Source organism: Erpetoichthys calabaricus, chromosome 12, assembly GCF_900747795.2.
Source record: "Erpetoichthys calabaricus chromosome 12, fErpCal1.3, whole genome shotgun sequence".
NCBI lineage: Eukaryota > Metazoa > Chordata > Cladistia > Polypteriformes > Polypteridae > Erpetoichthys > Erpetoichthys calabaricus.
In genome coordinates, this window is record NC_041405.2 from 129,723,814 (window position 1) to 129,735,993 (window position 12,180).

The 12,180-nt window shown below is 40.6% G+C and overlaps 1 protein-coding gene across 1 annotated transcript; it reads right to left on the reverse strand.

Moving 5' to 3' along the window:
- Nucleotides 1-7,788: 7,788 nt before the first annotated feature.
- LOC127529975 (uncharacterized) lies at nt 7,789-11,021 on the reverse strand. The gene has a single exon (XM_051935409.1). It carries the CDS (start codon nt 11,019-11,021, stop codon nt 7,824-7,826), a length of 3,198 nt encoding a protein of 1,065 aa, XP_051791369.1. The 3' UTR covers nt 7,789-7,823.
- Nucleotides 11,022-12,180: the final 1,159 nt, after the last annotated feature.

Below are 12,180 nucleotides of genomic sequence, written 5' to 3' on the forward strand. Positions count from 1 at the left end.
CTTTTTTCCAATTACATCTGTGTGTGTTCATCATGCACGGTTTGATTTAATAAAACATTTAATAGAAAAATGTGACAGACTGAAAATGATCTGTTTTAGGCTTCAAATCATTTGGATGATATCCTTGGAAAGGAAAAAAATCTACGATATAAAAGCCTTACATTGCACAGACTAACAAGCCATAAAATTAAATAAGGTCTGAGATTGGCAATGATTGGTTTCTAATTAAGCAATTGGGTTGGAATGAAAACCTGTAGCCACTGCGGCTCACCAGGACCGACATTGCCTACCCCTGTTTTACATCTTATTGCTAATAAGGAGCAATTAAAACACTGAATGCAGCAGTTTAAGATTGAAATAAGCAATTAAGGTTGGAGAACCTTAACAAGCGAGACCACTAAAATGAAGCATTAAAATGTCACTTAAGCAATATGTGCTTCATCAGCAATAATTGAGTTCTCGTTAAGGAACTGGGTTGGAACAAAAACCTGCACATACTGTGGCACTCCAGGACCGACGTTGCCTACCCCTGTTTTAGGGTTACATGGTAAATCAACGTTACTAGTTTTTCAACGAAAGCGATGTGACAGAGGACGGACGCGAATGCTGGGGGCGTGGTGTGGAAGGCAGGAGGCGCGGAAGGCCGGGGGCGTGGAAGGCCAAGTCTGCGACCTGCAGCCGGATACTCTTGCCTTCTATAGTCAACCAACTTATTATACATCCATCCATTATCCAACCCGCTATATCCTAACTACAGGGTCACGGGGGTCTGCTGGAGCCAATCATAGCCAACACGGGGCGCAAGGGAGGAACAAATCCTGGACAGGGCGCCAACCCACCGCAGAGAACTTAATTAACTAAATATTAAATTAAATGTTCCTAGCCCAGGAAATTTTATAAGACAATGGACCTCAGTTTTAATGTCGTTGGTTAATCGGATGTATCAGAAATAACATGTAACTGTGATTTTTGTACATAATACTTGTATGTACATATACGTATATATACTAGCTGTGTAAGCCCGTGCTGTAAAAAGCCCGGGCTCCTAGAAACTATTGAAATCGTCATAAAAAATTGAAATGCAGAGTCAGCGATTTCGTTTGCGGACGTGCTCGCCCCCCTTGTCTTTCAGCGGGTAAGCGAGTTTGTCACCGACTCGTTAACTTGGGGTCGCCTTGTTGTCACTGTGAGCTTCATTGCTGTAGCTGCGCACTTCTGGGCCGGACAGACAGACACGAAGACTTCCACGCGTAGACAAGTATATATTAACTATGAGATATGGGTTCTAATCCTATCACTGACACCGTGCAACCATGAGCAAGCCACTTGACTTGGTTGTGTTTCAGTTACAAAAAACACACAAACAAAAAAAAAAATGTAACCAATTGCATCTCAAATGTTGCTTGCAACCTGACTTGGAAAAGGCATCAAGTGATAATAATATTATTAGGACCCTGGAGATGATCACTCTTGAACATGCTATGTACAACGGCGTAGCAAGGTTCACAGGGGCCCGGGTGCAATCATCATTGAATGGGCCCCCAAACCTGCGCGCTTCGTGCGCTCGCAAAAAAAAAAAAAAGAGGCCTGATGGGCCCTCCCGAGGCCCGGGTGCATTGCACCCCTTGCCCCATTGTAGCTATGCCACAAGCTATGTACTGTTGTTCTTAAGTAAAACATTCCTACCGTTGATCAATTCCTGCTTTTCCTAGTGATTTGGCTTTTGTTGATGGTCATTACTAAACAAAGTTTACAGGAAATTGTATTCTTTTCGGTAAAAATCGGTAATCAGTAGCAATTATGTTGTATCTGAGTATATACTATTATTGTTATTTGATGTTTACGATTTTCAATTGTCTTTTCAAGGTTTTTGTCAGTTGTATGCAGCCCGCTTTAAAGTCCACATATGCAAATTTATATGGAAAGAGGTGCTTAAAGTGAATATACTTACGTGTCAATACTGTATGTTTTACACGATGAAGCTACTGGAGGTGTAATTTTGGCCCCTTTAGGTTGGAACAGTTATAGTAACAAAGGGAAATATGGATCTGGAGTAGTTGTGCTCTCTTTTTACTTTTAATGTAGATATTCAGGATGTAGTATTTGATAAACAGTCAATACGCTTTAAATGTCATTTTTCAAATGTAAACATGTAAAACAAAATGAATTTACCAACCATAAATGTAGGGCTAGTCAGTCTAGTCCAAGGTTTGGCAACATTCATTAAAATGGGGAGAAATTATGAGCTGCATCTTGATCAGGGGCGTTTGTAAGATTTGATGGTATCAGGGTCTTTAGCCCCTTTTATGGGTGTTTGATTATAGCTGAAGAGCCGTGCTGGTTTCCCCTGTTGTCCCCTTTTGGTACATGTTCAAATGTGCATATATAAAATTAAGGAGCCGGTTCTCCTTGGGGTTTTGAGCACGCTGTTATACGGGTATATGGAGCTTGGCACAATTTATGAAATCTACAAAAAGATCAGGGGCTTAAATCTCTAAAGCCCATTCAAATTCCCTCCACCCTACGCCGCTGGTGCTGAAATGGAAAGGAGAGGAAATCTTAAATAAAAATCCGTACCCATTATTCGGTCCCTGAACCGAAGCTAAAATAATTTAGCTGTTATAAATAAAAGTTTGGTTGTTTCTGTTTGTCAGTTTATGCACAACCTTTACTACATACAACAATAAAATACAAAAAACACGTTACACTTGTAAATACTGAATAAACACTCCATTCTCGGATGTATTTTGGCTTTCTGCAGAGATAGGAACAAGCTACACCCCTTTAAAAATGTATTATGTTTTGAATTTTCCTCCTGCTTTCCCATTCCCCATGTAATGCCACTTGGTGAGGTGGACACTGGTTTAGCATCATTTTGGTACACCACATAACCTATCATTGGATTAAATGCTGGCAGTTCATTTCTAGGTGAAAAAATGCCCTACTTTTGCAAATTTCAGAGTTTTTGAGCCATTGAGTAAATTATGCGCGCTTCCTTATGGAGATATTCATCACGATTGGCTAGTTAGCAATGACTAATGGCTATAATTGGCTAGAATAATGGAGCCCCGCCCTTGCATCGCTTCACTCTGTTGGGTTCTCTGTGCTCAGATCTTCCAGTTTTGTCTCCAAGTACTAGTCTCTGCAGAACAACATGAGCGTTCCCCAAGCAGTATGGGTGGGTTTCAAGCATCCAATCAGAGAACGTAATGGGCGTTCCCCAAGCTGTATGGGCTGGTTTCAAGCATCCAATCATCGTTAAACCTTTTTTTCGGTGACAAAAAACAGGGAAACTGGAACGCAACCTGCAAAATACAACTCTAACGGCTTGGTTGCGCCACTAACTTTCAATATTTAAAATGCGATGAGCTGGGATGTGTAATGTGCCTGCTTTGCTCTGCATTAAGCGGTACCGTTCCAATTTATAACCACACACATCCACACGCGATCTCCTGGGGAGCACGCTGTTTTTAAATCAACCTACCATTCTTCCGGATGTCAATGTCAGTTACGCTGCATATTACATTTATTCTCGTCACTGTGTTATGTGTACATTCTGTCTACCTCCCCATCCCCTTAGCACAGTAACTTGACTGTACAATACCAATATTTCTTTTGTCCAATATATATTTATATTCTGCTACAATATTCAAATTAATGTGTATTATTTCATGCACTTTACCTTTTATACGATTATTCATGTGTAGATATTCCACAAACCTAACACCAGCTTTTAAAACAAATGGCTCCCTCCCTCGAGGACATTGCCAACACCCGGTACCATAGCAGAGCGAAGAACATCATCAAGGACACGTCTCATCCCGGTCATCAACATTTCGAACCTCTGCCCTCAGGAAAACGTAACGTAAATCAAAATACGCACTAACAGACTGCCGAACAGCTTATTTCAAAAAGAATTCCAGTCGTTCAATAATAACTTTGAACGTCTTTAATATCCATACTCATAAATCTTGTTCATAATACATGTACTGGCTGCTGTAATCTGGCACTCATTACACCTTACATTTTTAAGCACTTTATATTTTTATCTTTTACATGATTGTCAATTTTACTAACTTTTACCTGCCTTGGTTGTGGTTTATACGTTGTTTTTCATGCCAAGTCTTCTGCTGTGTGATTTCAATGTTTAATTCAACTGAGATGGGGACTTGCAGTGTCATTGTATACAGTAAAAGGGGGTCCAACCCGCTACTAGCAAGGTGCACCTAATTGAGTGGCCATTGAGTGTATAGATTCATGTGTGTAATTAGTTTTTTCTATCTTGTTCATAGTTATACTTAAACATTTTTATACTTTTTAATCTATGTCATTGTTTCTGCACGCTGTGCTCCACGCATCCAGACTAAGATTCTTTTTCCGGTATGATAAGAAATCCGTCACACAGCCAATCAGATACTGAACTTGAAATCCGCCCAGTTGTCGTTTTAGCCAATCAGAAACTCCAAATGGAACCCGCCTGCTCCGCTTGAAATCCACCCAGTGTTTGTTTTAGCCAATCAGAACAACGCTTTAAACCACCCACTGTAATACACTTCCAGTACTTGAAATCCGTCAGTGTTCTGCAGACACCTTTCTAGTTTAGTCCGGAAGACTCGGCTTTCCACGCCCCCGGCCTTCCATAGTCCGCACCAAGACCTAACACAGTCCGTAGAAAGAGAAGGAGATGAGCTGCTGTCCAGTTTTTCCAAATCGAAAAAGAAAAGGAGCTGAAAACGTTTTCAGACAAGGAACAATGGCACAACAGAATCATGTATGGACTCAAAGAATAAAAAGCGCAGTGTATATAACTTTAGAGCCATTAAACAAAGCTAATGAGGTGTACGATTATATATAGCGAATCCAAGTGTTTTGTGTTTATCGTTATTATTGACATTTTATTTTTAAACATATTGTTTTAATTTATTATTTTTTCCTTCGTGTATTATTTTATTTTAATATTTCTCTCATTATTTCATCAATATTAACTTTTTAACTTATTTATGAGATTTTATATAGCGTATCTGCAATGTTAGTGAACAATATGAAAGGTATTTATGTTTATCGTCATCATTAACGTTTGTTAAACACCTTATTTAACTTAATTTTTCTGTAGTTAAGTTAGCTATTTATAAAAGCACTAGAGTGCTTTCTGCAAATTAGTATCACATATTATTTTGTCTTGATTTTCACAGCCACATTTCTTCATAAAGGTTAAAGAATATAAAACCAAAAGTGATTGCGTTGATTAAATTTCTAAATGAGTCCAAGAGCCCTCTTTGTAAAAAGCAGGGAGAGTACAGTAGCCTGCTGTCTCACCTTCAGAGCCATGAACCCCACATTGTAAAGTATGCAGGTAGCTATGTAAGTAGTGTATGCATGTGTGTTTTATTTTAAAAAAATAACAGGATGCTACTTTACTTGCAAGGAATATTGATGTTTAGATTTCTAAAATATAACTTTTTTAAATACAGTGTAAAATCCTGCATTTTCAATTGTTTGACAGGTTGTACTATTCACAGATGCATCACAAAGTATGTCACGTGTCCTTTCCCGTTATCGTTTTTGTTTAGTTTAAAAGTCATTGTCAGCATTTTACTTTATATGAATTTTTAATGTTTTTCTTTGATTATTTTTTTACTCTATTTATTATGGCCTTCCAAGTCAGGCGAATATCCAAAAAATGTGGAATTTTCTTGTTGATGGTATGAACATTTCATATTATAACTATATATTTGTTTATGTCTGTATTTAGGGTTGTGTCCAGGATTCCAACTGACCATTTTGTGGTTTCTCTGTACAGTGTGCTGTATTTTGTACTTGAGGCACCCTTTGATTTTAAAGAGGTATGTCTCAACCTTTAGTCCTCTCTTCTTTCTTTGTAGCAGGATTATATCTGGTTGTGTGTTGCCATTTTTGACACCTTCTACAATTTGTTTTGGATATTTGTGTTATTTGGGTTTGTTTCCTGCCTTGCACCCTGTGTTGGCTGGGATTGGCTCCAGCAGACCCCCGTGACCCTGTAGTTAGGATATAGCTGGTTGGATAATGGACGGATGGATGGATATTTGTGTTACGTTTATATTATCTCTCTATATATAAAAGAAAATCCTGGAATGGAAAGCAAATGCAAGGCTACGATACGTGATAATCTCGAAAGTCATTTTAAAGACCCGCGAGACCAAGGAGACTTGCCACGGTGCATCTCGCGGGGACCGTAAACTTGAGACTTGGTGCCAAGAGATTGTCCCAGGGCCGTAGCAAAAAGGACAGCGACTGTACAGGCTTTAAAGAGATCAAAGGGCAGCGCGACAGCAGCTACCCCAACCGAACGCGAGCAGCGTTATACATCCTGCAAGAAAGAATTCAACCACGCCCGGGGCCAGAAATAAAAGACAGGTATTGCTTTTACAACCTCACGCAAGACCAGGCAGTAAGCCATCATTTAAAACAAGTCAACAGACCTCTAAGCTAGCAGTTGTTGGATTACTTTTGGCAGGCAAGCATCACATCATGTGCTCGGAGCTCTTAAAACAACGACATGCGACAGGCAGAAGAGGCAGCTAGCAAGCAGCAAAAAGACAGCAAATGATCCAAAGGCATATCCTTAGCGTACGTTCAGCCGCAACACCCTTCACAACACGAGCAGTATTATACATCTGGGAAGAAAGAGATGTAACCTCGTGCGGGGCAGGAAATAAAGAAACAAGTATTGTTTTTACAAAAGTTTTTAAAGTAAAAGTGAAAATAATGCATATGTAACAATTCACAAGAAAATAACAATCTCTTTAAATTGTAGATTGCCTGCCTTAAGGTAAAGTCATCCCTGATGAATGGGGACGTGGGAATGAAGGGTCCTTTCATTGGATTAGCGCTATTTCAGATGTGGAATGGCAAAATGGGGGAGGCAGCTTGATGAATGAGGTCTCCAGGACTTAAAAAAAAACAAATCCAAATCATATTATGTGATATCATCTAATGTGAAATTCTACTCCGTACTTCTAGAATTTTTATTTTTATACTGTATTGAGGATTTATACTGTTCTATGTATTGTACTGTATTGTATTGACCCCCTTCTTTTTGACACCCACTGCACGCCCAACCTACCTGGAAAGGGGTCTCTCTTTGAACTGCCTTTCCCAAGGCTTCTTCCATTTTTTCCCTACAAGGGTGTAGCAAAGGACCACTTTATCTTTTGTATGTTCAGGACTTATAGTGTTCACTCCGGAGTGTCGATCAGGACACTGGCAAATGATGCAGAGTATTCCACACAGCAGCTTAGTTTGAAATTGAACTTATTTATTTGGAGATATACACCTGCATTCGAATAGGTATAGGTGTATTTGTAGTTGTGTGTGTGGTCTACAATAAAAAAGAATGCATAAAACTTATTGATAAAGTACCCAAAGTCCACTAGATGGCAGTATTACTGAAATTAAGCACTAGCTTACCGGCAGTATAGAATTCAAATCAATAACGTAATCAGTACATTTAAACGACTTTACATCTTAACATATAAAACATAAAATACAAGGAAAATGCAAACGAACCCACCTCTGGTCATCAACGCACACTTATCTTAACTCGGTACACTGCTGATTCTTACTTAAAACAAATAAATGTTTCTTTTTGCGGATTGACTATTGCGACACTCGCGCACCTTCTTCACTTTTTAACATCCCATAATAGACACACTCATGCATGCTGGGAGGTGCACCCTTAAATGTGATCCGTGGCTCTTTTAATTGATACCTCTCTAACATTGCCGCCCCCAAATATGCTATGCATATTTGCTATTTATTTCAAACAAAAAATATTATTAAACTTATGATTTATTAATATCAGAGTCCTGATGTTGAATGTCCGGAAGGGGAATAAGACGAGCAACAGGCCTAGTATAGAGTCTATCCTTCACCTTCACCTCTACAGCTCTTACATGACCATCTGGGCTGGGGAAGGTTCTAACAATTCGGCCTATTAACCAAAGTGCTCGAGGAAGCTGAGGATCAATGAGCATGACTACCATCCCTTCTAGTAGGTTTTCAGGCTCCTTATGCCACTTCTGTCTGGCCTGTAAACTGGGTAGATAGTATTTAACAAAACTTGACCAGAATTGTTCAGTAAGCACTTGACTCTGTCTCCATCTCCGCCGCCCCATCAGCTCATTAACGGGATAGACAACCTGTGGTAGAGAACTATCAGGCCGCCCCATCAGTAGGAAATTAGGTGTAACTGGGTCCAAGTCGGCAATGTTTGATGACACATACCCCAGAGGCTTACTGTTCAAGATTCCTTCTATTTCAATGAGAACGGTTTTAAGTACTTCTTCAGACACCGACTGTGAACCTATTGTGGTGTAAAGGGCCTGCTTCACGGACCGAATTTCTCTCTCCCATGCGCCACCAAAATGTGGTGCTCCTGGTGGGTTAAATCGGAAATTGATTTTTTGCTTTGCAAGCAATTTCTGAAGCTCTGAACTAAGGGTGGAAAATGTTTCTCTTAACTCCCTCTCTCCACCATGGAAATTTGTGCCTTGGTCAGACAATAGCTCGTAGGGTGTGCCCCTTCGAGCTATGAACCTTCGGAGTGCCATTAGGAAGGAATCTGTGTCAATACTATTGAGAACATCCAAATGCACACATCGGGTAGTGAGACACTTAAAGATAATGCCCCATCTCTTCTCACAACGCCTACCTATCTTAACCTGAAATGGTCCAAAGCAGTCCATGCCAGTGCTGAAAAAAGCAGGTTTTTGAAGCCTCAATCTTGCTAGGGGTAGGTCTGCCATTTTAGGGATAAGGGGCTTTGCCTTTTGTTTACGGCAATCGGTGCAAGTATGTTGGAATTTGCGAACTGCTTCTCTGCCTCTTAGGATCCAGACATTTCTCCTTAATTCGGCAAACACTCTCTCTGGACCTGGATGATGAAGTTTGGCATCATATTCTTGAATAATTAATTTAGTGACTGGATGGTGAGGGTCTAAAACAATAGGATGAATTGATGACTGCTCAATCTCTTCAATACGGCACAATCGCCCTCCAACTCGGATAAGCTGACATGATGTGTCAAACTCTGGTGCTAAAGTAAGAAGTCGGCTGGTGACAGGAACAGGCTTTCCATTCTTCAGCAACATATATTCCTCAGGAAAACTGTCTAACTGTGAATTTTGAAAGATAAGAAATTCTGACATTCGATAGTCTTCAGCGGTAGGAATGGTTTGGTCACTCCTGCTTTGAACTACAGCTTCTACTAATTCCATCCATGTATGGTATTCCTTAGGGTTAGGAATTAGATGAGACGTCACCGTACTACCACAGAAGACACTCTTCCGTTGCTCTGCTTCAACTTCTGGACCCGTAATATTTGGCCTTACTGGCCATTCTGACTCAGGTTTAAAAAGGAATAATGGGCCTTGATTCCATCTGTGTGGTACAGACAATTCAGCTAGTGTTCGACCCTGTGTGATATCATCTGCTGGATTCCTGTTGGAGTCCACATACCTCCAAGAATGGCGATCTGTTAATTCTTGGATTTCAGCTATTCTGGTTCCCACAAATACTTTAAAGCGGCAGGATTCAGACTGAAGCCAGGATAACACAGTTGTGGAATCAGACCACAGAACCACTTGGTTTATTGTTAAAGTAAGCTCATTTTCTAAGAGTTTAGCTACCTGTGCTCCATTTAATGCAGCACATAGCTCTAGTCTTGGTATGGTTTGTCGACGCTTTGGTGCAACTCTAGATCTGGCCATAATGAAGGTAAGATGAATATTATCATCTTTATCTTCGGTTCTTAGGAAAGAAACGGACCCATAAGCTTGTTCAGAGGCATCACAGAATATGTGAATCTGTCTGTTAATAGGAAATAAGTCCATATCAACAGGTGTATAACATCTTGGGATACTAACGTTATCCAGAGCGTGAAGTTCTCCTTCCCATTCATTCCAGGCTCTTAATAGATCTTCAGGCAACATAGGGTCATCCCAATCTCTTTGTTTATCCCACAATTTTTGGACCAGGACTTTGGCACATGTGGTGAATGGAAGAATATACCCCAAAGGATCATACTGACTGGCGAGTATTCTGTATATGTGGCGCATAGTAACAGTTGTCTTCTGCACTGGATGAGACTTGTACTTGAACGTGTCTGAGGAACAATGCCACTTCAAGCCTAAAGTGGATTCGGTGGAATCTGATCGATCCTGAGACAACCAGAGTTCTGTACTGATTGAACGAGCTTCTTGTGGCAGATGTTCTAGTATCTTGGGAAAATTGCTAGTCCATTGACGAAGGTCAAATCCACCATTTGACAAAAGATCTCTTAGTTTGTCTATCAGTTGCTTTGCCCTCGGGGTCGATGGTAGACTCTGCAAATAGTTGTCTACATAGAAGTTCCTTTCAACTAAGGATCGGATCTCATCCCCTGATTCAGTGTTGTCCATTACATGTCGTTGAAGAGCAAAAATTGCACAACAAGGACTACAGGTGGTGCCAAAGGGAAGTACTTGCCATTCATAGATAAGGGGGGAAATGCTACTTTCCAAATTACGCCATACAAAACGGAGAAGAGGTTTATCTTCAGGTAAAAGGCGGATTTGATGAAACATTCCTCTAATGTCGCTACCTACTACTACAGGATGTTCCCTAAAACGTAAGAGCACTCCTAATAGGGACGGACTGAGGGCTGGCCCAGGGAGCAGGTATTCATTCAGGCTATGTCCATGATATTTAAAGGAGCAATTGAATACAACCCGGTTCTTACCATTATGCTGAACCAGATGGTGAGGAATAAACCAAGATTCTTCAGAGGAGGTGATTGTTTCTGCTGGTAACTTAATAACATATCCAGCCTCCTCCAGTTTTTTAATTTCTTCATTGTATGCAGCTGCCTTTGTAGAGTCCTTTGACAGACGTCTTTCAATGCTTCGCAAACTCGGCATAACAGCTTCTTGGTATGCTTGTAGACAAGGCATATCTTTCTTGCGTAGCAGTGGTGTGGCATAACGGTTTACACCATCTACCATTACCTTTATCGTTTTCGCATGCAGTAGATCTATGGCCTCTTGATCTTGTTTAGACCTTGTTAGGAGTCTCTCATTTCTGTAAGGTATGATGTCTGTTTGCCAGAGTCTTTCAAGATTCTGAAAAGTTCAGACATTAAAGGGTTGAGGGTAATATGAAGGCATTGCTGTGGTTGCAGGTTCTCCTTAAGTAGTTGTGCTGGACCTTGTAATGTCCACCCTAATCTGGTCTTAACTGCTGCAGGACCTCCTGGTGGTCCAAGGCGCACAGGTGCAATAGGGGTGATCAAGTGTGGATGATCAGCTCCAATTAACAAGAGAGGGTATGCTTTATGAACAGGTTGTAGTGGAAGACCCTTTAAGTGATTGTATCGTTGCTGTAGGTCTGCTATTGGGTATGAATGTTCTGCCAGACTCAGTTGATCAGCTGTAAAGGCTCTTCTGATAAGATAATTCTTGTTAGGTTGTGAAACTGAAGCTATTCTGAAGGATACTGAAGCACCATGCAGTGTCTTCACATCTTGTCTAATGGTCCTTAGTGTTAGATCCTCTGTTTCTCCTTTCAGACCTAGTTTCTGGGTAGCATCAGATAACAGGATTGTTCTCTCTGATCCATCATCAAGAATAGCATAAGTGTCTAAAACTTTATCTTGGTGTTGTAGACGAACTTTGATTATTTTAAGGAGGACACGGCTGGAGCCTTCAGGTTTATCTAGGTAAAGAGTTTCACTTGTAGAACTCACTAAACAAGTTTCTTCATTTGGTGATCTGTCGTTTACTTCATGCAGGATTTGAAGATGCTTCCTGTTACAGATATGACATGGCTTCTTCAGTGTGCACTGAGCAGCTTGATGGGCACGTCCACACCTCCAGCATCTATTCTTAGTTTTAATCCAGTTGATTATCTGCTCCTTATTAAGCTGTTGAAATTGAGAGCATTGACTCAGGTAATGCTCAGTGCTAGCACAGTATGGGGCAGAAAACTTTGCTCTTCTCAGGCGTCTTACTTGTAGACTGTGACACGGATGCTGATGATGTCAAAGTAGGTAACGCTGAAGATTGCTCTGTGCCATGAAAGATAGTGGTCTGTCGGGTTTTAGCTCCTATATCTCTTCTGTTGTCTGGTCTGTGCATCGCTCGATCCTTGTGTCCTTTGCCTCTG